Source organism: Oreochromis niloticus, linkage group LG22, assembly GCF_001858045.2.
Source record: "Oreochromis niloticus isolate F11D_XX linkage group LG22, O_niloticus_UMD_NMBU, whole genome shotgun sequence".
NCBI lineage: Eukaryota > Metazoa > Chordata > Actinopteri > Cichliformes > Cichlidae > Oreochromis > Oreochromis niloticus.
Genome location: NC_031985.2, coordinates 5,879,613 through 5,905,485, shown reverse-complemented (window position 1 = coordinate 5,905,485; position 25,873 = coordinate 5,879,613). Strand labels below are relative to the sequence as shown.

Sequence of the window (25,873 nt, the reverse complement as noted above, 5' to 3'; positions counted from 1 at the left end):
GACAAAAGAGGTTTGAAAAACACACAAGGAGCTCAAAGTGCTCATTGGTACCACCGAGTACATTTAAACAGTGGTGTTGTTAACCAGCCTGTTTCTCACTATTTCAGTCCTGGTTTCTTAGCATACAGCTGAAATACTGAACACTTGAACCTCTGAGTTGTTTTTTTTAAATAGGTTCCAATAAAGTTACAGCAAATCCAAATTCAACATGATACCACTGAAAACAAGAGAAGGTTCATAGAATTTTGTGGATTACAGCCAAAGGAAAACATGAGATAAATGTACATTTCCAGTTGTATTTGAACATCCATCCATCTTCCACTTATCCAGGTGCAGGGTTCAGAGAGGCAGGAGTCTCTTTCAGCGGCTTGCTGTCTTGTCAGAGGACAGGAGGTACAGTGAGGAAGAGCCTGGACAGGTCACCAGTCTGTCACAGTCACATTTGAACTTTCAAACTTTCCAAGTGTGACAAAATAAGAAAATTGTACTAAATAACTAGATACCCAGCTTTGGTCTTGTGCCTTATTTCTAACCAAATGAAATGTTCTGTTATCTTTCCTTTATGTGTCAGCACTGATTCTGGATAAAAATGTATTAAACTGCATTTGAACTAAGAGAAAAAAGAATATCAGGGATGAATTTGTACCCAGTGAACTACAAGGACTACAACATTCATTCAGATGAATTCTGGTGTTAGATATTTGTAGACTATGTTTCAAAAACATAGTTTAATATACTTTATAGAACCTGTAGGCTGTTGTCAGCTGGGCCAAAGACTTCCTGTTCAATGCACGAAGGAATTCAGTTATGCATTTAAAATTTTACAAGCCTTACTTTGAAATACCGAAGGAAAACGGATGTTGTAAGGGATTTTTAAGGAGCATACAATTCTGCTGGTTCATAGAAAATTATAAATAATAATGCAAAAAAACATTGTTAAGACCACAGAGAGAAGGGATGAATGTAGGTTTGGAGTCTGTGTGTGTGAGAGTCGAGAGGGACACAGCAGGAAGATCCTGACAGCCTGGTGGACGAAGCTGGATGGAAATTAGCTCCTAAACATTGTCAGATCCTGCCTGGATCTATGCAGTGTTATGATGTAACAAAAAATTGCTTAAAATTATCCAGTAAATGTCAGTATATTAATTAAACCATGTGACAATGCCAATATAAAAACCACTGACAAACAGGAAAGTTGGAAAAGTCACAAAGACGATTTGCACACACATATCTGACAACAAAAGACATAAAAAATAAAATAAAACTATCCTTTAAAAACCAACGCCACACACATTCTTACTGGCTGTCATTTCTCATACCAAAAATATTTGATATATTTATATGCAAATATCTGATTACATGGCTTATAAGTCTTATTTATGTTGATAAATAGCTTACAGTGGCATTTAAATTCTGGCATCTGCAAAGCTGACACATGATTGGTTCCTGTAGTATTTTATAGTGAAAAGCTAGAAAAGCCAAATTGAGCAGATTGCATCAGGCTTTAGGTAAAGTTGGTTCCTCCTGATCTGAACAGATTAGAGAGAGTAGAAGAAGTGGATAAAAATCTGAAAAGCACACCTGCATAAATAGGACACAGTAATGATGTTATTTATCCAGGGCTGTGAATAACATCCACGTTCTGTGTAATAATCCCAATTTGATTAAAAAACAATAATTGTGTGAAATGCACTAGAGGACCTGCTGAAACTGCATTTCACATATTTGGCTAATTGTGATAATTGCGCTCTTTAAAATCTCACCACCGAGCTGCAGCAGTTTCATAACCAACCACAAAGACATGACATGAATTCATTATGCACTGCACAAGCAGCCTGGCCCTTTAAGAGGTCCTATAATGTTTCCTAGTAATGCATCTCTTTGTTAGAGTGCTGTCGTTTCCTTTCTTAGCACATGACTGGTCAGTCACCAAATTGCCTACTCTGGGGAGCAATTTAGCCTCTTCGCAATTAGAGAGAGCGAGAGGCAGGTGGAAAATGCCTCAGCGGCAGCGGTGACAGCATCTCCCAGGGGAAGAGAACACTGGAGGCTGATGGCATGTGATATAAAATGTTCAAACAGAGATGTGTGAGTTTGTCCTTAAAATGAGATGTCTAGCTGTTTGGTTGGATGACAACCACGACTGCAAAGCTGTCGATGTAGAAAAAATAGAAGAAATTATTTTTAAATGCTGGGTCCTTAAACTTTTTAACATATTGTTAAAAAGTCCAAGTTTCTTCTACTTTTGTTGTTTGTTTCCGGCTTCTGAGAGGGTTTTAGTTCCCATTTAGTACCAGTGTAGCATTGAGAAGTCATGTTGGATCAGGATTTGGTTACATGCAGGTAAGGTAAAATCTCAACAATTTTGTTATTTAACGCCTTTTTAAAATATTTTTTGTGCATTTCTAAATAACAGCTGAACACAGAACAGGAAGTCTTAGCCTTAGCCTCTTAGCCTTAGGCCCTTGTTGCAGCTCTGAAATACTGACTGATCAGTTCCCTCATGAATCTTCTTTGTGGGAACACGGGCAATTTCCCTACGACTCTTGTAAACATTCTTGAACTAGCCTTTCTCAATTCAATCATTTATCTATTGCCTGATAAAGAATCGTGTCTTCTTTTAGTTACCATCTGTTATAGCAGCTACCACCTGTTGAACTCTGATTTTGTCGCGCTGCTGACCCTCATTTGCTAAAGTATAAAGAGGAAAATTCAAAGGACAGCAGATGCACAGCAATACTTTTGATAAAGAAAACTGCTTGAAGATGAGGCATCTGTGTGTCAGGTCCCACGTGGCTCCACTGTATTTCCAAGAAATAAACTTTCTTCAAAGCGATGCCGAAAAGGACCGAGATCCAGGAATGTGCACTGTTAGAAATGCTGATGTTGCACCTGAGCTCAAATCCCACAGTAGCATGCATCCAAGGTTCGCCTCCATTCCACTTCCCCTTTGTGTCACTCACAGTGATTCATGCTGACTGAGCAAAGCCAATAAGAACACCTCGCACACAAAAGAATGATAACAGGATGTGAATATGAACAGCTTTTGGCACTGAGGGTGGAACAAACTAGAGCAACACAGCTCACCCTGGGGAAATTGATTTCATTTTTTCTTGAAGTTCTTTTTTTTTTTTGTATAAATGGCTTTGAGTCTTCAGAGACCCAGATGTTGGTTTTCATTTTATAGATTCAGAACAGAGCCACATATTTTTCTCTGAACCTGCAATTTTGTTTATAATCTTTTGTTTACTTTGAACAACCGAACCAAAGCTGCAGATTATTTGTGATCAGCATTTAAAAATAAATGAATTAATGAACAAAGCACTAAAAATGGCAGAAAACGAATCATTATCCCTGAAACTGCGTTTTTATCTGTATAGAATTTTACCATCTTAAACCCAGCAAAGACATTTGACGCTGCTTTTCCAGTGTACACTTTCATGTGTACGTGAAGAAGGTCTGAGCCGTACTGCTGATTAATATGACAATCTTCCTTCTATACTCAGCTATAATTATTTTAGCAAGCAAAAATCAGTCCTCTCACACCTTTCCAAGTAAATTTGATATCTATAAAAGTCATGTTTATCTGACTGCTGGACAAAACATTTACACTTAGCTGTTATTACACCAAGTGTCTTGCAGAAGTACCTTTAGGGGAAAAAAGGATCGCTCTAAGAGTCAATTAGACTTGACGACCTCCTCCACACCGATTCCCATCACTCTCGCCCAAAAAAACAGCCTTTGCCTCTCCATGTCCCAGATCTTATTTGTACTTTTACATTTTGGCTGATGTCTGAACAAAGCAATTTCTTTCTGTGATGGAGGAACTGTATCTCATATAATTTACTTCTGTCACTCACACAAAGCAGTTACAGTAACTTCAGATGATTTGCTTTTTTCCCCTTCCAATGTTTTTCCCAGCAGAGTTCCCTTTTGGTTATTTATATGCTAAATATTGCTGCTGTCCAGAGTGTCACAAATAAAACTTAATCCAATCCAAGTATTAGACATATGACATTAAATGTGATCCAAAATTGAAGAGACCAGGCCAAATGAATTATATGATCAAGCAGACTTGTTTAAAAAAACCCAAAAAAAACAAAACCTTCACTTCCTCTTTTAATAATTTCCAATATACCCAAATCTGTCTTGGAAAAAATGGCTTTGAATCAGGATTATATAAGGGAAATGATCCCATGTTGGTGATTAAAGCTCTTTTTGTGAAGAATTTCTGGACGCCATGATCTCCATTTTTGCTGATGGTCTGGTCAGTCAGGCTGCTACTCCCCAGATTTGGGGATTTCGCAAGAAACTTTACACTTTTACTTGAAAAGTTTAGCAAATTATTGTTATTACACAATGACAGCATTAGCATTGATTTGGAAAAAGAAGTCTAGAGAAACTGAAAGCCAAACCGATGTAGTTTTCCTGGCCTAAGATCATGAAGAAAGGGAAGCATTTCTTTAGTGGCTTATAAAGAAATGATCAAAACCTATATTTGTGCTTCTCATTTGTCACCTCTGTGCTTAGGTGTGTTTAAGAGCCAACTAAACGTTGCAGAGTGTCTCCATGGTTATGCTATTTATAGATTTTATGCACACACAAACTTGGAGTTGATCATATATACAGTTTTATATATTTGACTACTTTAGAAGACATTGTAGGTGAAGTATAAAACTGCCCCAGGTCATAATACAATTTTCTTAATGCTATTTCTGCACAGATTGGATAAAGGGGATATTTATTATGCCCCTGAGAGGATTAAAGAATAAAGGAGCTTAATTCCTCACTGCACACCAACATAAAGCCATTGATGTTATAGAGGCACAGGTTAGAATATTAATGAATAGCATAAATTGAATTGTTCCCAAATCACAACAAAACTGCCAAAAATCAGCAGAATGAAACACGGATTCTATTTTATGGTCTGTCTTGGTTTGCACGCCTGCTCCTTTCATTTGTTGAGACGATTCTCCATCTTCACTCCGTGGCATTTTCCTCCTCAGAGCAGGTAAGGGAGGAAATTCTGCCTGTCTGTCAGCTCTTTGTAGGGAAGATTTCTCCCAAAGAGCAGCTTTATGCTGCGCTGACTGCCATGATTAACGTATTTACAGGGAGATAAAGGGAGAGAGGCAGAGGGAGAGAAATCAACTGAACATTCATTGAAACTTGATAAATTAGATTATGGGAGCGAGCCATACGCAGAATGAACATGCGTATTAGACTTTATTGTGAGGATCTGCACAGGGAGTGGGGTGAGAGGAAGAAGGGTCAATCGAGTTGAGCTCAGTTTAATTCAGCTGTCAGAGAACATTTGAATTCCTCCACGACTGTAGGGGAAGTGAAATGTGGCACACGATCCTTCACGCTGGACCCAGATTTTTTTTTTTCAGATTTGATGATTTAGTCAACACGGTGGAGACTAATCCATGTGGCAGGGCTTTATGGAAAGGTTTTCAGACAAGGTTAATTAACCCACAGGTCGATTAATATTGTAACAGTGAGGATTGGGAATTGGAACCTCCACATTCTGAGTGTATTTCCAAAACAGTGTGTATGTGGTAGATTTAAAAGACCTCTGCACCCTGGTCATGCACATCTGTCTGCATGAGTGTGTGTGCATGGGAGGGAAAAGCATGATTTCTTTCCTGCTGCCTCTTTCTTTTTGATTAATGCATTAATAGCTAGCACTGAGAGTCCCATTACACTGGAGCTCAAAGTGTGTATCACATGAGTGTGCACGTTTTTGATAGTTTGAGTAGGAAGAGTAATGTTTGTGTGCATTTCCCCCTTTCATCTCCCATGTGCTGTCGCATCGCTCTGCCCTCAGTGTAGACACCAGGCCATTTCACAGCCCGCTTCAAAGGGCTCCTGTCTCTTGCAGTCACTGTCTCTAATTCCCAATTTCCCTTTTCGATCTCATAACTTTTGCTGCAAATCTTTTCCTAAATCCTTTAAATCTTTTTCTTGCTCCCTTTCCCTATTTCCGGAGCCTGTTCTTAGTGTTCGTGCATATTTTGCATTCATGTGCTTGCATATTACAACAACTGTAATGCAACACAAGTATACGGGTTTGTTGACTAGCTGTTCTATAGCATGTCAGATTGACATTATGGTGATTAAAATCCTCTCTATCCTGCATTACATAAATATACAGATGTGTTCCAAAGTTTACTTGCACTCATCATGGTTGTGGATTTTCTCTAATCCAACATTATAAACACAGGTGCAAATATATACATCTACATCTCTTTTGAGTTGGGAATCCAACCTGGCAAGGTCTCTTGGAGCCATTTCTAAACGACTACAGATTCTAAGGTCATCAGTTCAAATCACTCTAAGTTATTCAGATGTGTCACCATATTGCCGCGGTCTGGAAGAACATCTGAACTGTCACCCTCAGATGAGAGGAAATTAATTAGGCTGGTTGGAAAAACCCAGGAACCAGCAAGGCTCAAGCCTGTGGAAACCACCAGCATCACTGTTCATTGTGCAACAACTTTTACACAACAGAAAGAAGCCCTTTCTTCAAAATTTAGACCTTTAGGCTTGACCGAAATTTGCAGCTGCCCAAATATCTTGTGGATAAGTTTTATGGTCAGGCAATATCAAGATTGAGCTTTGTCAACAATGATAAGAGGTATGTTTGAACTTTGGTATCAACTGTCAAGCATGGTGGTGGTAGCATCATGAACTGGGGCTGTTTTGATATCAGTGGTTCCGCAAAGAAGATGGAATAATGATGAAATAGGACTAACTCTACATGCTTTAAGTTCAAATCAACAACTAGACTAGACGTGGACACAGCTGAGTGTTCCAGGGAGACAGTCATCCCAACACACACACATCTAAACTGGTTTTGGATTGGAGATTATAGATTATGGATTGGTCCTGCTCCTGAAATTCAGAATTTCAGGAGCAGGGCCACGCCTCCAAACACGCTCCTTCCGGCTGTCATCTATATAGGTTCCCCCAGTTCTGCAAGCTGTTCATTCTTGTTTACGTGCCCCACCCTCCCTCCCTCCCTCCTTGTTCTCCATTCTTTAAATTCTTCATTTCTATTTAGTACATGGGGATCTGCCAGGCCCGGGAGCCATTGCCAATCCCCTTCAAGGCCTTCCCCAAACCGCAGCTCAATTCATGTCAAAGCATTCACCTTTACCTACTAAAACGCTGTCAAACCTAAAATGAGGACTTCAACCCTTTCGAAAATTTGTGGACTAAGCTTCAAAGTTGGGTAAAGTAGATGCTAGAGAACTAATCAGTTTGAGTGAAGTCTACCAATTATACCAAGAAGTGCGCTCAAATATTCAGAATTATGCCACAAGATACATTTAACCAAATCAAGTGGGGATGTATACTTTCACACCTGTGTGGATTAGAGAAAATCCTAAATAAATTCAAACTTTGTAACCAATCATTGTTTTCTAAAGTGATAAAAGTTATATGCTGTATTCCAACAAGTCCTAAATTACCATGGCATCCATGTCCATGATGTTTATGTAAACATCTGACCGCAGCTGTATATTTATTTCTTTGGTTTGCTAACTCCAATCAGTCTCATCTGTCATTCCTATTTTAACAATATACAAACAAAGCTTCACTTACTCCTCTCATTTCTCTCTTCCACGCTATATTTCATCATCTCCTTACTCTATATTTTAGTTGTAACAATACACTCCTCCATTCCTCTCATCTCCTGTCTCTTCGCCTCTTCAGCTTTCCTTCTCTTGCCTCTTTCTTCCCTTGGGGGATCAAACACCTTCCTCTCATAACAAACGGGTGGTAATCCTCTCTATATATTTTTTTTCTCTTACTTTCCATTTTACATTTGTCTTTTTAAATCCCTCTTCCTAATTGTATTTTTCCTTCTTCTCCATGATTCTTCTCCTTTCTTCTATCTTCCTCACTTCCTACTTTTATTTTCCTTTTCCCTGTTTTGTCCCTGCTGTATGGCACTCTTAACTGAACCTTAAACCTCTTATTTTTCTTGTCTTTTCCCCACATTCCCTTCATTTTAATCTTCTTTTTCTCCCCTTACCCTTTCTCTTCCAGATGAGATTGATATGTTGGAGCGTCTCTGGTTGTCGGGCATCTGCCACAATGATAAGATTGAGGTATGATGTTTTACAACTTTTCTCCATTAACCTGATGAATATATATCCTCTTCAGCTATTTCAAAATGAGCTTTGCATCAGTCCTTTTCACCAAACACCAAACCAGTTTATTTATTTATTGTTGTTTATTTATTCCTCTTGGCAGAAAAGTATGTGTGACAAAAATTGCTAAAATCACAGGACTAACTCAAGCTATCATACCTACTAGATGTGACCTCCTAAAAAGGCAGGAACCTTACCTGATTCAAAAGTGGTCATTTCAATATTGTCGCCATGATCTGCTTTCAGTGTTTCTGTAATCTTTAGTTTGCTTCTGTTCTGATTATGTTCACATGCACATAAATGTGCACTGTCAAAATGGCTTCAACTTGAATTTAATTTGGGGAAGCAGGACAGGAAAGTGGTTCAGTTAGTGAGCAAACATTGTGTTGATGTGGGGAAAAAAAAAGTCTCCACTGCCAAACTTCTTGGATTCACAAGGGTTGACATGATTTACATGGGATTTTTTACCTAACATGCCCCAAAATGTTCCTATTCTTATCCCAATCAATGTGTGGTAATAAGACCACATTACGTTCCCTAAGTTTACCCCTATTCCTTGCCACATGCTGAGCCTGCCCCTAGTTTATAGCCCATCACTCGTATTTCCTCCAGGTGGTACAGGGTCTGTATGGCTTTCTTTCATGCCTCATAATGAGAAAGCAGAACTCAGTGTGGGAAGTTTGACCCTAAGAAATTAAGAATAAAACCATGTTGTGTTTATCTTTTGATGGGCAGATTTATAGAACTTTCTACCCCTCAGCCTTGAAAGGCTGATGGGATATTGTTGTCACCGTACCGGGCGGACAGCGTGGACATTCGAGAATGAGGCAACGCAGGAGTGTCAAATTGATAGCATAGGTGTATCTGCTAAAAAGCTCGAACAAGTTCGAATCTCAGTGACCTAAACCCAAAGGTCAGAGGTCAAGTTTTCCAAAAAAAAATCGTATAAATGCAATAATTCAAGAATGCTGCATTTAGGGATTTTCCACTTGATAGCATGCATCTACTAAAAATCTCTGGTGAGTTTGAATCTCAGTGACTTCAACCTCAAGGTCAAGATCAGAGGTCAAGGTTTTTTTAAAGATTTTGTGAATAACTTGAAAACAAGTTGACGTACTGTAGGATTTTGAAACCAACACTATAGGCGAGTCTACCAGGACACTGAGGGGTAGCACCGGCTGTTGTCAGTATTTTTGGTTCTTGTTGGTAATAAATACGCTTTCCTGTCCTCCTACCTTTCCCCTTTCTCTCCTTGTCTGTCAGGTGATGAGCAGTAAACTGGACATTGACAACATGGCGGGGGTCTTTTATATGCTGCTGGTGGCAATGGGCCTCAGCCTCTTGGTGTTTGCCTGGGAGCATCTGGTGTATTGGAAATTACGGCACTGTGTTAAACGATCGGGTGGGATGGACTTCCTCCTGGCTCTCAGCAGGGTAAGAGGGAAGACTCATTCAACAAGCAATAGTAATCAAACTACTGCTATCAGGCACAAAAAAACTCTTGGATATTTAAATGTAAAATCATAGAAATTATGTAGAAGTAATAGAACATAATAAGGATATTTTCTCTAAAGATATTAGTTATTGTGTAATTTCAATGAATGCTTTAATTTAATCATTAATTGAGAGATGTGTACCTTACATGCCCAATACAGAGCATTAAGTAAAGTTTGATTGATAGACTATGCAAAATAACACAGTACAGTGCAGAAGTCTTGAGTCACCCCTTATTGGAAATAAGTGCAGCAATTTATGCAAACATAACTGAGAATGTAGTATACAAGCCAAAGACAGTTTTTGTAGTCTAACCACTGAAAATCAGTATTTACGACTACCCTCATTTTTCAACACAGCCTGAACCCTTAGGCAAACTTTTTCTCCAGGCTTCTTGAAGGACATTCAAAGCCTTTTCCCCCTTTCTCTGTTAAGATGATACCACACTGTTTTAATGTTAATTTTGAGGTCTGAGTTGTGGAGAGACCAAACTGTGACTGATGGTGTTCCATTGTGTGTTTTTCTATCCAAGTATGATGTCATTGGCAGTGTGTTTGGGATCATTGTCATGCTGTCAAATGAAGCCGTTGTCAATCTGAGGGTTTCCAGATACTGTTGCATGGTGGATCAATATCTAATAGTCCTTTTTTGATTCATTGACAAGATCCAAAACCACTGACTGAAATGAACCCCCAAACCATTTTATGCTAGACATAACTGGCTCACGTTTGAATTATATGCTTTTTTTGTTTGAAAGGTTTATAGAATAGTGTTAAGTGACTTAACAAACAGAAAGAAGAAAAAAAACCTTTAAAATGGCCAGATACAAGGACTAGACTGAAAATGAGTGAAAAGGCAGCCAATATTAAAGTCTAGCATATTAAGGGTTGGTTCAAGGCTTTCACATAACAAGATTTAATCTTTGTTCACTCAGGGAACGCTTTGTTTGTTGCACTGATAGTTAGTCAGTTTTGAACTTTCCTCGTTCTAATTGTTTGGTCAGCGGTCCCCGGCCTTTTTTGCGCCACAGACCGGTTTATGTCGGACAGTATTTTCACAGCCTTAAAAGTGTCGCGGATAAATACAACAAAATAAAACCAGTACTGGTACCAAAAAAAAGAAGATTCATTCATAACACACGGGAAAAGACCCAGGGAAACCAAGTTAACGATAAAAAAAATAATGATAAAAAACTAAAAACCCTGAAAACCATAAATTTCACACTCGAGCCTCAACTCTCAAGGCCCAGTACCAAACGACTCATGGACCAGTACCGGCCCGGGGATGGGGACCGCTAGTTTAGGTAACCCTTTAATGTAATTACTGATCTGTCACTCTCGTTGTTGGTTTTCTTCAATCATTCATCTCAAAGTTGAGAAAAGTGAAAAAGTTTTCTGAGGACCCGCCCCCCTTGTGCTGTCAGTAGTGTTTTCATCTGTAATTGCTTGGATTTTTAGGAGACTGATATAGTACAGGATGTTCCTGAATATATTGTGGTAAACCATGTGTTTTTCATATGCTCAGACTGACGACTTATTTTTGCTTTGGAGTAGATCCCAGATGAAAAGACTTCAGTGAGGGACTTGCTCACTGTTTTGCTACTGAAATAATATGCATGAATTTAAAACCAAAGATGCTTAACGATGGTTTGCATAAGTATAGTTTATCCCTACCAGATGTAAAGAAAATGCTCAAAAGTCCCAGTAAGAGGTGAGAAATAAACACAAGAATGTTTTCATTCATTTTGAGCCACAGTGAAGCAGCTGATCGCACTGATTTGTGCACTCTCACATGAGAAGGGAGAACTAATCAGTGCAATTTGTTAAAAATTCACAAAAGTGTGCTCAAGGAGAACTGGTAAATGATTTCTGCAGGCCTTATGTTGTGACAGACTGAAAGGTGAAGAAATATTTGCTAATCTACCGTTCCTTTTTTTTGGCACAAACAACAAAATGAATATCCATCAGTGATTACAGCCTTGAGGTTCACTCAAAAGAGAGAGAAGGTTAATAGACTGTTTTCAGACACAATCAAGATGTGGACTGTGCAGAATTGGATACCAATATCAGGACTTTTTTTCTTGCACTCAGCAGGGACAAGAGCAGACAGCCAAAAACAGGAACATCAGCAGTCTTTATCCTTGGCATTGTTCCAAGGTTAACCCAAAGGTCCAGGGCAGAGTGATCACTTAGCTGTTGCACATCTATTTTCTTTTACTGCCAGTACAGTTTCTGCAAGTTCAGCTTGGGGTCATGGAAATATTTAGTGCATATGTTGCAGTGAAAAACAGATGAAACAAGAAGAAAGTGATGAGAGAAGAAATGACTAGAAAGATGAGAACTGGGAGAAAATAAGAGGTATCAAAAGGGATGAAAAGGGGATGGATAGTGTAGTGGGAGGGAGGAAGTGAGGACAAGTGGAAAGGTAAGGGAGGAGAACTTTGAGATAAGAAAAGAGTTGGCTGAGGAGACAGCTGGAGGTTTGGATGGTGGAGGTAGTGGAGCATAACAGGAGTTGGAGGGGGATGCCGGAAGGAGGTGGAGGAGGAAAAGAAAACACAGGGACAGATAGGAGGAGGAATGACAGAGGTGAGGTGGAGGGGAGGGTGAGACTGTTGAAGTGCGAAGCAGGCTTCATCGAGCACTGCAGAGATATTCTTATTTGTCAGAAGATGCTGTGATGCCTGATGTGTACCTGTGGCTGTAACTCTAATACCACCATGTTGGCAGGAAAACAAAAGATTGATTTATTACCTCCTCCTGTGAGACAATGCAGCAGAAATGGCTAATTTACACAGATGGGAACATTATTTCTGACATTTTGGATCCAGCATACTGTATGAGTAGGCTACTCAAGTGCCACTAGAGTCTGACTCTACTTTCATTTGCTTTTCCACTGTATAGTACACAGTCTTGTACTGTAGATTTAGTGACACAAATGTAGATTTGTAGGTCTGTGATACAACAGATTAGAACTTATTTAGAAAGTGTCATAAAGGGAAGGTCGAGATTTGATCACCACAGTCGTGCATTGCACTGATTATGCACACCTGACTTTAAGGAATTTAACCTAATTAAATTCAATGTTTATCTTTTTTTCTCTTAGACATATATATTTATTAATGTGGATTGTTTTATTGATTTGCCTGATTTTGGTGAGATCTGCTGATGCGAGAAGTCTCCTTTGTGTTTAATACAGTGGAACTAAAAAGCCCGGCCTTGTGGTACCAGAAAAAAATAATAATGAAAGGAAAAACTCAGCAGCACTGTTTCTTTCCAGAAGTCATGACTCAGACACAAAAACACCCACAGATCTTGTTGTTGCAGATTTTGTAGGAACTATTTTCTTCCTTCTTCATCTCCATCCACCAACCAAAGGAAGTGTGCAGGTAGCTAGCAGCTGATCTAAGCTTAAGGGGACCCCAGTAATAAGGGAGTATAGTCTGGCAGAAAGAAATACTTCAGATTAAATGTTTCTATAAACTAAAGGGAAAAGACTGTTCCTTTAATGTGCATGTATCACACACACATTAACTATGGTTAAGTGTACTGCCTGGAGTGATCATTTAGGAGACATGACACATAATGATCCAACTGCTTGCTGAGAATTCAGCAGACAATTGTCTCACATAGACACAGTCATATATTACATGGAATTTGTACTGGGGAGATGGAAGGGTAAAGATGCTTCAGTATCTGTTTTTAGTGATTCCTGACATTTTTATTCTCTCTGGTAGCTCTGTCAGGTAATATGTATATACAAGTGGCTTATCTGTTAGTCCTGTGTGTAATGATATGAGAATGAAGTGTCATTTTCTGTATGCACTTATATTTGTCTTTACCATCTTGGTGAAAATCTATTGTATTCTTTGCAGTCTTTGATATCCATGCACGTATTCCTTGTTGGGCTTGCTGTCGGATCCTTTGGAGTGCAGGTTAACCTTCAGTGCACGTTAACCTTCGTTCATACAGTCAGAACGTTTCAGGATTTTTTTCTTACCTGAGAAAACTCTAGTCTCTAGATCTCTAGACCTTAAGAATAAAAATATCCCTTAGATGTAGAAGTCAGTACCCTAGGTCCAGTTAGCTTCTATCTCCCGTGCTATATCCAATGCTTGCTGCAAAGTCTTTGCAGCTGGCCTGATTTAACCCAATCAGAGACTCCCAAGTTTCAATTTCACAGTGTACTGCGCCCCATGCTCTGGAGACTGTGATAGCACTTCTGCCACTAGGATTGCTGATTCATGGGTCCAGAAGGGCCATTATTACAGTCCCTCCATCAGATCTGGGTTCAGGTGAGGAGCGGAGATTCACAGGAAGTTCCACACATTTTATCATTAAGATGTGGCAGATATTGGTAGATCATATAAATCATTTTCACATGTGAGGAATGATGGAGTTGTTTTTTTTTCCCTTTCTTTTTTTGATTTACATAGCCATTTAGTAGTGCTAATGGATTACCATCTGTCTACAGTAAGCTGTAACAACACAAAGGCAGGAGAGAAAGAGCACCCAGACACAGCAGAGATGGAGTTGCTCACCTAAGACAAAGTTAGAATTGATTACTCCTGTTTGGGATTTAGAATTGCAAAAGTTTTAAAATGTTTAAAAATGTCATGATGCGCCAATAATTTACCCATCAGCCTGACTCACTCTCATCATGTGTTATTCATAAGTTTTGCTGAAAGGTTGCTGAAGAGATGGAAAATACTTGACTGGTGATTTTAAAGTGCTCTCTCCAGTTTGGAGTAGTTCATTAAAACCAAGTAAGAACAATCTTTATTAATTTTTTTTCTGCTCAAGTGACAGAAAACAACAACAGCAGTACATTTGAAAGTGAGCCTTTCTGTCCTGATATATTATAGTTAGAATGAAAAGTAGTCCAAAATATTTAGTATGAGAAAAAAATATCAAGATTTAATTTTATATCCATGTTTTATAAGTACAAAAACAAATCTTTCTTTCTTGTTTTCTGGACAGTTTTTTTTATACAATAAGATGGCAGAAAAGTGCAATCCACATAAAGTTTTAGAAGCAGAATTGTGTTTGTTGCCACTGAAATCTCCTTTAGTTAGGATCAAAGAAAATATTTTAATCTTAATTTGTGCATTGGGAAAATAAGCAGTGTGGACACACGTAGCTTGTCTTTAGTTTCAGTTAAGTAACCAAACTGGCAGCTGGAAAGAAGAGCGGTTCAGTCCGGTTAAATGAAGCTTCAATCACCATTTGTTTTATTTTCACAATGACAAAATAGTTTGTGTTGCTTCTGCTCTCCCCTTTGTTTTGACTCCTCTCCAGAAGCTGGATACTACTTGCACATAGTGCTCTCTTCAATTGATTTTCACAGTGCTTTTGGAGAAAACATTGTCCTGTTCCAACTGAGTGACACTTTGTTTGCTGAAAGCTTTGTTTGGTTTCAGAGTGGGAAAATTGACAATCCCAGAAGCCTGGTAAACTCAGTCCAAAGTTGTGTTTGTTTTTTTACCCCAAACTCATTAATATTTAATGGTCAGTACTCCTTGACTACTCCCTTCAGATGAAATATGACTGCGCAGAAAACAATAGGTAGTTGGAAACCACCTACAGCAAATTCCCACCATTCTGAGATAAAGGAAAATTTGTTATTTACAGAATAGAATCCATTTATTTTGAACCTGCTAAGCTACGGGGTCTGTGTTCTCAGTCTGAATAATATTCTGGTAAAAAGTTACAACGCAGCCAATTTTAGCTTGTGCTCTGTGAGGTATCTGTAGCAGTTGCCTGAAAGAGACCTACTTTATAACACCATACAGTATCTCATTAACACTATTATTCTATTTTTATGGTCTGTAACGATACATTTACCATGCACAGAAGTCTGTTTTTAAAAATGCGTCTTTCACACTTGTCGAATGTACAAAAACACATTGTTTAGTGTCAGTTACTCTTTTGCAGGAAAATGGGTTTCAAAAGGATCTTGATTTTTAGAATGCTAGTAAAGGTTGAACTGATGGTCCTGCTGTACTGTATTTCATCCTTACACAGTCTTCTGTGGGTAGCTTTCATATGGTTTGTAAAGATATCAGATCAAAGCTGCTCTGTGGGTTTCCTTTTCAAAATTGGGGATGTCAGGCTCTCTGTGTCTTTCTGTCTCTGACACATAGACACACAGTTCTTTCTTATCATACTTGACAGCCTGCTGGTCTAATTACAATCTCTCTGTTATCTCTCCACCCAGGGGATGTACAGTTGCTGCCAGTTTGAGGATGAGACAACACCGGGAGGGAGCAAAAGCTCTTTGCCCCAGTATCACACCGTGACCAACATGCCTAGTGCACCCCAACAACACCTTGTTACAGCCACAGTAAACAACACAACTGCCATTGCCATGGTGCAGCAGCAACAGCCGCAGAAGCACCACCAACAGCAACCGGGGCAGACCTATACCACTATGTTACCTGGGTCTCCGCCAACTGCCGGACACTCAGCAATGGCTCTTGGTCCCTCAACTAGCCCCTTACTAGAGGGCCCCATGCCTTGCTCCACTTTCTTGCCTCGACATGACCGCAGACTGGCTGTGGTTGATCGCTGGAACAGGCCAAAGCCAGAAAAGGTTGTGAGCACAGGCAGTTCTGGAGGAGTTGGTGTTGGAGGGATAGCTGGTGGGATCACTGAACTACAGGCCCAGCAGCAGTATCAACAGAACCTTGGGCAGCACTGGAGCCTGCAAGGAGGAATTGCAGGTGGAGCAGGGGGAGTAGGTGATACAGGACTAGATGAATATAAGCGCTACTATGGTCCTATTGATCCAGAGGGGCTAGGATCTAACTCAGACCAACAGGCAGGGGGCCCCCAGCAGACTCCCAAAGCCAATTCTCGAGGCCCCAAGGCCTCAGGTATGCCAAGGCTACCTCCTAAAGGCTCCCAACAAGGCCCGGGGCACCTAATCTCCAAGCCTCCTCCACCAATCCCATCTTCTCCACGAAGGCCTCCCTTCTGGCGACGAGGCAGCTTAGCTCAGACAAGGAGAAAAGGCTCAGGAGGTCCCCTGTATGAGAACATCCTCCCTCTGGGGAGGCGAGGAGGTGGGCGATATGGAGCAAGTGATGGAGGTGGAAGAAGAGGACGTCGTCCCCCTCCACCTCCTCCTCTTCCTGCCCCTCTTTCTTCTCCAACACACACCCCTACCACTCCCTCGTCCCCATGCCGTTTCTACTCGTCTTGTTCCAGTGCCTCGTCTTCTTCCTCTTCTTCCACATCATCCTCATCCTCTTCTTCATCCTCAGTGTCACTTTCCCGTTCAAACTCACCTTCTTCTTGCTCAAGTGACAGCTCCTACAACTCCTCGCTTAGTTTTCGGTATCGAGCAGGTGATCGGGATTTTATCGTAGATGACGAATATGACTCGGATCTCCTTACAGAGGAGTCCAGCCTCCTTCTTGGGAGGAGGAAAATTCGATCACGCCGAATGTCATCGCGCTCACTGCCGTGCAGCCCGCCACCTCCACCAGTACCACCACGCAAACCACGGCCCCAAAGAGATTATGGCAGAGAGAGGACCGGCAGCCAACTGGCCCAGTTACAGGAGTGGTGGGCATCATGGGGTGACAGAGACCGAGGGAGGAGTGGAGCAACAAGTCGAGGAGAAGGAGGAGTGGGTAGAGAGGAGAAGAGACACCACAAAGAGAGGGAGCGTGAAAAAAAGAGAAGGAAGAAAGGTCGAAAGAAGAAGAAGAGGGAGGAGAGAGAGAGAGAAAGGGAGCGAAAGCGGCGCAAAGCAAAGAAAAAGAGGAAGAAAGATGATAAGATGAGGAAGAGAGATCGGAAAAGGTCAGAGCAGGAAGGAGGGGATCCTGAAAAAAGAGAGGAACTCAAATCAGGAACACCAGACTTCCCATCTTACCCAGCACTGAGGCGAGAGTCCTTTCGGAAAAAAAGTGAGAGCTCAGTGAGAAGTTACGGATGGAACATCCCAGGTGAAGATGAGCGAAAAGAAAGAGAAGAGAAAACCAGGGATGATGGGGAAGACAGCAGAGGAAAGGAAAGACACCACCGGCGAAGAAACAGCAAGCACTATCACAGCTCGAGCAGCAAGCCTTCTACATCAGTCAAGTTCTGGGGAGGGGGCAACCCATCCTCTGATGCCATTCCATCTGCCTTCCTGCCCTTGTTGCCTGTCTCTTCTAAAAGGAGGAAGAGTAAAAGTTCAGACAGGGATGCTCTAGGAGTAGAAGGAGAGAGGAGGCCGTTGTTGGGACGGAATGAAAGAGCGGAGGTGCACTCCAAGGAGGGGCTGTCCTTCCATGAGTGGGAATCTGAAGTGGATGATGAAGAAGAAGATTCGGAGCGCGACAGGAGGAAAGCAGAGCATGTGAAGAGGCGTGGAGGAGGAAGGACAATTTCTGATGATGAGCGTGAACGTGATAAGGTAGTCGGGATATATTCTGATGATGACGGTTCTTCTGGGGAGTTTGGGAAATTCGAGAGGTACTGGGAAGATCATGAAGGTAGAGCAGTGGGAGGGATTGGAGGGGGAGGTTGGTTTTTCAGTACCTATCCTTCCCGGGAAAAAGCTGGCAGCATCAACAGCAGAGATGACCTGTTCCTGGAGCGAGGAGAGAGGTGGGGAACAGCGGAGAGTGGCTGGGGATCAGGTGGAGGTGGAGGTGGGGGAGGAGAGCGAGCAGAGCGAGGGTGGGGATCAGGTTCGCACTGGCCCCCACCTCCTCTCACACCACCTCCTCCTCGACGATACTGGTCAGTGGATAAGCTCCACATACAGGATGAGAAGAGGAGTAAGCGCAAGTCAAAGGATAAGGGAAGAGGGCACGCTGCTTGTTCCTCCTGTCACTCCCCGAGACACCACCCACACTCCCATTCCTCCAAATGGGCTCGCGTAACTTCACGAAGCCAGGAAGAGCTTTACCACCACTGCCAGAGTTTTAGTGGCCCCATGAAGCCGAAACATGACTCTTCATCTTCGTCCAAACCCGATCGGTCACAGAATCCATCAAAATCTGGCAGCCAGTCAAACCTCAGTATCCAGCAGCGCACACAGAGAACAGATAGGGATCGAGATCGAGGAAGACAGGCTTCCCCTCCTCCAGCACTTATCCCTAACTTGCCGCCTCCGCTCCCTGCCCTTCCAGCTCCACCATCCTCATCTCATTCTATACATGTTCCTCCACCTACTCCTTCCTCTTCTGTATCTTCTCCTTCTGTGGTCTCATCAACACCAGGGGCACCCCAAGCCTCGTCCATGGCTTCGGCAAGTGCCAAACTGCAGTACCAGAGATTGCGCTCTGTACCCCAGCCCCAGAGATTTCCTCAGTCCCCTCATTTACCCCTCAAAACCAAGAGCCTTTGCTCCCGAAGGGGCTCTGCCCATTTCTCCAGCGTGGAGAGTGAGGTCTGAAGTTTAACAAGGTATCAAAAGTCATAAGAGAGAGCCCTTCGAGGCTAAAGCGGTTGAACTGGATTTGAATCTGCCCAGCAGCGAACATGCTGCCAAGCCAAGTCAGTACAGCGTACGCACTGAGCCCTTTCCTAAAGTTCTGCACAAATAAACAAACCAGAAAGCCAAACAAACCCAATGGGGTAGGTCTAAGGAAAACATGAGCAATCTCTTGTTACTTCCTTTTATTCCTCTCAGTATGTGAAAGACTACAACCACAGCAACAACTTGCATTCTAAAGTAAGTTAACCAAGACACCGAAAGCAAATCAAACATCAAAAGTGTTACAAACGAAAGAGAATCCTTTGCTCTAGAAAGTAAAGGGCTTTGGATGTTGAAGCAGAGCAGTAGTTTGTATTCACAGGATTCTTAATGCTTACTGAGGGCTCAGGAACTTTGTAGTACTGTATACCTGCTGCTCTCGGAAGCCTTTAAAACAGAACACTTTCTTGCTTTTTGTTTTTGTGTTTTCTTTTTTTTTTTCTTACACAAATCGCTTACCCCCTATTTCCCTATTTTTCTTTGTCCTTAACAAACTGTTTACACCCCCGCAGAACTGTGACGCCCGTTTGAGGCACCTTTGTTGTGTATGATCAATACCTTCTTGCTTAGAAGAAGAGGAGGGTGGTAACCACCTTGTCTTCTCCGGTGTCCGCTGTTTTTCTTTAGTTTACACCACCGCCCCTTTCCCCCAACGTATTCTACCCCCTTTATTTTTATTTATTTTTTTGTTCTGTTCTTTCAATTTGTTTTTCTATTCCTTTCCCACCTTATTCACATGTCTACCTTGTCATCTCTCCTGTCATCTCCTCTCCTGTCCTCCCCTCTTGGCTCTTCTCCTTGATGTGATTATTCTGTGTGTCTGTGCTTTTCTGTGTTTGTATTTTTGACAACAGGGTAAGTCAACTGTGACTGATATTCTACTGGCTTAATGAAAAGCTGAGTGCCAAACTTAAGTAGAGCTCAACATCAATCTGTACAACGTTAGCAGCTGTGTTTCCTTTTATCTTGCAGAGTATTCCATCATCTCCAAAATATGCACACATGCTAACACACACACACACACACAAGCCCGTTCAGCTATCTTAGTGAGGACCTTCATTGACATAATGGTTTTCCTAGTCCCTTACCCTAACCCTAACCATTAAAAATTAATGCCTAACCCTAACCCTAACCCTTACCCTAAACCTAACCATAACCTAATTGTAACCCTGACACTAAAACCACATTTTGAGCCTCAAAAAGGCCTTCAAACTTGTGAGGACCGGTGAGTGTGTCCTCACAAGTGACTGTTGGTTCTCACAAGTATAGTAGAATGCAGATTTCGGTCCTCACAAAGATAGCTAGACAGGAACACATACACACACACACTCAGATAAAGCTACATCCAATGACACGTGCAGCCTAAAAAGTCACTTCATCTAATTCTGGTTTTGAGCAATATCTTGTTCACCCTCTATTCATGTCACAGCTTTATTCTTTAAAAAACCTTTACTTCTGTGTTGTAGTTGTTGTTGTTATTGATGGTGTTCTATGTATCAAGACATGTATTAAATCTAATACAATGTAAGCACTGTGCCATACTACTCAAGCTTGGGTGCACATGAAACATTCTCTCAACTACCTAACTGCGACAATGGAGTGTCTGTTTCCTCCCTGTATTTGACTGAATGTAAAGTCAGCCTCTAAACAAGTGTGCTGCAACAACAATTAAGACACTTTAAGAAGGAAATTGTAGCATCTCTGACAGTTTAGTGACAAAGCTCAGTTCCTGCTGACATAAACAACGCTACACTTACCTGGTAAGGTAAGCTACTGAAGAAGCAAAGCTGCAATGGGTTATGGGTTAGAAATTACTTGAGTTTTGTTTGCTTGTGTTATCAATCCAGGTGTGCGTGCCATGATGGATCAGTCTAATACTTTACATGGGGCTACACAGATTGTTAGGCAAGATGCAGGGAAATAAATACTTATAGCCTTATGCTAATTGCTCCTGCCATATGTTTTGTGTAAATTATGAAGGTATGTATTTTAGTCAACATGTGTGGACAGGACGGTCAGGCAAGGATTCTATTGGAGCAAAATTAGATCTTGTACGAGTGCCGTTTTGATGTCAAAGAGATTATGGCTGTGTTGTTATGATAGCAGGGTTTGAGAAAGTGTTGGGTTTGAGTGTATAGAAGACACAGTAGAACCTCCTGTGATACTGTTTTTCTTTTTTTAAGTATTTCTCACCTTGTAAATGTGTAACCAAGAGCTATAGCTTTTTAATCCATTACCGAGCTGACACCAGCAGTTACACTCCGATGTCAAGCACTTAGCAAGAGTAGTCTGTTAGAACCATCAACATTAGAATTCAGCATCAGGACACTGGACATCAGCGGAGTACAATTAAATAGGCAAGACCCGCCGGCACAATGCTGTTTGTGTTTTTTCATTTGGTCAAGGTGACTGAGCCAACTTTCCCATACGTCTGGTCAGCTCATGTCGTTTGCCTCTAACTGCATCTGAGCCATAATTTACTTCAGCTGAAGAAAACAAAAAGAGAACTTATGTTTTTAACATAAACTTGCTGTGTAGAGTTTGTCTGACTTTCTTTTAACTAAAAATCTAGATATATATATTATATATATATATATATATTTGTGGCGGTGGGTAGCGTTAGATAAAATTGTTGTTTAGCATCTTGATATTTGGGGATATTGTTTCTCATTTCCACTTCATTATAATAAAAAAGTATATAAATACTTTGTGTTAATACATGCTTCATAATCTTCACAGACCACAGGGAAATTCCTAACACCAGATTATAGATTTCCATTCTTCAAACGTGAGACTGTATTACATCAAGTTATATAGTTCAGTGCTTATTACAATCAGCAGCAACAACCTAATTGAAGTGAAACCTGGAAAAAAAGTTTAATATGTTTCTGTGCATTCACATCGCAAGCAACTCATGTTTGTTGCCAAAAATTGCAATCAACACTTTAATCTTGTTTGGCGAGCACGCTTTCACTCCCAGCTCGTTTGATCAGAACTCTTTGAATGCATCATACTTTAATGTCCTGGCTATCCTTTAGCACAGGGGTGTCCAACTCCATTCCTCGAGAGCTACTGTCCTGCAGCTTTTAGACGCATCCTTGTTCCGACAGACCTGGATCATGGCTTGTTATGAGGCTGTGGTGCGGGTGTGGTCTCTGGCCCGCTGCAGAGGAGGGGTGGCACGGCGAGCTCCCGAGGTGGTGCGGAGGCGGGGCTGAACAGGTGTTTGGGACGAGTGACTGATTGCGACTCTTTTTATGTTTCAGTGACAGTCGAGGAGGGAGAGCAGAGTGACCACTGAGCGGGAGTGTCTGTGTCCCGTGCATTAAGCCGAAACCACAGCAATAATAAAATAAGTGTGTGTCACTATACCCACGGTCTGTGTGTGTGTTGGGGTCCGATGTCACACAGGCCTTTGCCAAACTTGATGGCACGCTGAAGAGTTAATCCATCCATTTGATTCAGCTCTGTTGGAGTAGGGATGCATCTAAAAGCTGCAGGACAGTAGCTCTCGAGGACTGGAGTTGGACATCCCTGCTTTAGCGTAATTGTTCAGCCTGCAGGCTTAGCTTTGTCATCATGCATATTTTGACTCAAACCACGATCTGTTCCAAAAGCCAAATGATTTTTGTGCCTAAATGATGAATGACAAACCAAAAACCAGTCAGTTAAAAAATAAAATTAGTTCACAAAACTCTAACACTATATATGAAGCTCAGACAACTGGTCAAATGTCTGGTGACTGGCATCACCACTACCCCTACTGCATGTTTTTTTTTAGACTGTCACTTTTTCAAACAGAAATGTTTGCACTCGGTGTTCGGTATTGCCAGTGCAGTTGTGTAAATAGCACTGGTATTATTGATCCTGGGAATAAGAACATGTTAATTTGAATGAAAAAGCCTTGTTGCTACACTCCTACACTAAAATACTAGCTCAGTAACACAGCAGCTGCTAGCGGTGTGAATACAAAGCTTGGGTGTTTCGTTAGAAAAATGAGCCACCGACCTTTCCTTCTTTCCCCTTTCCTCTTTGTCCTCATGTCTATCCATTGCATTGGTGCGTGTCTGCCACTGTAAAGCTGGTCTGTTTTTAAAAAAAAGAAGAGTATCTGTGGATATATTTATTTCATCAAAAAAGCATATCTAAATATATATGACACTATATTTCAAGATTAAAATCTATGTTATATAAGTTTGTCTACTAAATTTACGGTATTATCTCAACGAGTGTGTCTTTTTTGTCCGTTTGTCCGTCTCTCCTCGTCTCGAAACTCCTGCACCGCTCCTTAGCGCCCAGTGAAAACAGAGACCAGTATGTAACTGTGTTTTTGCTCACTTAAGACCAACCATCCACCTCCATTAGCTATGTACTATAGCTAACATTTAAGGGTTCATCAAAGCGACAACATGGAGGGGTGCGTGAGTGTCTTACGACCGTGTCACTGTAGCAGTGGTGGCATGTGTTTGATTACCCAGAGGGGCCTTTATTTTTGGTTTGGGCTACAGATTAATGACTAATTAAACCTTTTATGGATACAGCAGCTTTTACCACAACTCTCACTTGTGTAGGCGGGGGTCACATTCTTGACCCTGTTTTGGGTTCTCCAGACCCATGACTTTATACCTTAGTGTACAGTGAGGTGACCTCTTTGAAAAACAATGTAGCGAGCAGCACAGGCTTCTTTTTTTCTCCTTTTCTCTTTTGCATCTCTTAGTAGCTGTATTGCTATACGAACCATGCACAGCTACCCCTGCCAACCAACCTATATGGTATATACTGTATAAGGACTTTGATATCCATACATAGTGTGTTGTATCTGCCAAGCTGCTGTGCTATAAAACAAAACTAAAAAAAAAGGAAAAAAATAGTTACACACAACAAACACCAAGTTTCTTTCTTAATTTTACAAAACTGGGAAAGCTAATACGACACATGTCAGGGGCAGAGCCAAATCTGCTTGCTAGTGTGGTTTCCACTAAGGCCAAAAATGGTCGAACCAGGGCTTTCCTTTGATCATCCTATTTTCAAACAACACAAACGATATCACCACTTTTTGCCAACAAGAAAGTAAAGGCTCCAAATGTAGAACATCTTATACTTTTACATGCCTAAGATGCATTAAATGTATAGTATTCCTCTATGGACACTGGTATATTCATATTCCAAAGTGTGTTTAAATGTATTTAAAGCTTCTAACATTTATTGCATTTATTGTTCCTGAGCCCTGGCAAGCCCAGTTTTAGCCTGCAGTGGAAGGATGTCCACAATTTTTGCCTGTATGCCTCTGAACAATGTCTCAAGGCCTTGTAATAATACTGCTGTTTTGAGTGACTGTATGGGTTGATGGCTGGTTGTGCTGCACTTTATTGTCAGCACCTCACACACACGCAAAGACATGTGTACACACACAAACACAGACACACACCACACACACGCACAGATGTGGTTAGATGTTGCCATCCCTCTGCTTCAGCCACATCTACCACCAGTGGGGATAATGACAATACTGTGCTGTACTGCAAGCAGGACAAAAATAAAATGATTTTAATAAAGAACTGAAACAATGGTCTGTTTTTTTTTTTTCATCTTTATTTTTTCTTGACATTTGAGGATCCTGGCCGACACTTTCCCCAGAACATGTAAGGGAAAAGACTTGTTCTTAGCTAAGTGGGGAAAAAACACGATTAGTATCATTTTAGCCATTTTAGTAACAAAATGATGAAAGTGGTGGGAAAATATTTTAGTGCACTACAGTGAATTTCTACCCTAATAAAATGTTTAAAAAAAATCATAAAGGTAAGTTTTATGATGAGAAATGATTTGTTAGATTTAGGTGAATTTTTTTGTGAGTTGCTTGAGATAAACTAGGAACGTGCGTTTTTGCTTACTAGCCTGTCATGTGACGCGTGTGTTCATTTGAATTTTTCCTGTAAGAGTTCAGCAAAGTAGAACTCAAAGCCCTGCATGAGGGATGCATGATGCTGGTGAAATGCACAGCAGTTTCTTGGTGTATCTTCTGCAGACAGAGTGACTGTCACCCAGCACCTTGGTTAATGCTCGACAGAGCTGAATTGAAAATTGATCTCTCAGACATAAGTAATCAACAATCTGGAGGCTAGTTTAACTAGAGCTAAGCAAGGAACTGATAATAGGGCAGAAATCCAAGAAGGCCAATGAAGTTTGGCTGCTAAATACAACAGAAATGATGGAAAAGAGGGGGAGAAAAGGCAAAGATAAAGTAAAGCAGTTAGAGAACAAGTGACAGAACAAGGCAATGAAGAAAAGAAGGGAAGTGCCAGCTGAAGACACAGACGCTGATAAAGCAAGTACTAAAGAGAGACTTAGAAGGAAAGGGAGAAGTGACTCTCTGCAGGACAAGATAGAGGCAGTTGTCATTTCTGCCAACAATAGGCCACCACAGAGCATTGCCTGCATTAGGAGCACAGCAGATATGGATGAATCACTTTCTCACACACACACACGCACATGTTATTTACCTCCGTCTCTTGCCATCCTTCAGTGAAACATATTGCAGTCATATTATCAGCCACACAAAACACACACACTTTCTCCCTCTCACTCAGCAGGAATTACCTTCTAATACTCCCTCTGCTTGACGTTTTGCAGTCCTATACTTAGACAGCTGGCTCAGGAGTTCAAATGTGTTGACTCTAAATGGAAAGCACACACCATAAAAAGGCGACGCACTAAATTTCTGCTGTCAAGCGTTTGTGCGCTTTGAT

General features: G+C 41.1%; 1 protein-coding gene across 1 annotated transcript in view; it reads left to right on the top strand.

Moving 5' to 3' along the window:
* The window catches only part of grin2da (glutamate receptor, ionotropic, N-methyl D-aspartate 2D, a), a 238,477-nt gene extending 213,781 nt beyond the window's left edge, over window positions 1-24,696 (top strand). Inside the window, 3 exon segments of the mRNA XM_025902353.1 lie at window positions 8,056-8,117; window positions 9,423-9,593; window positions 15,870-24,696. Of these exon segments, the coding sequence (XP_025758138.1) occupies window positions 8,056-8,117; window positions 9,423-9,593; window positions 15,870-19,046 (3,410 nt within the window). The 3' untranslated portion in view covers window positions 19,047-24,696.
* Window positions 24,697-25,873: the final 1,177 nt, after the last annotated feature.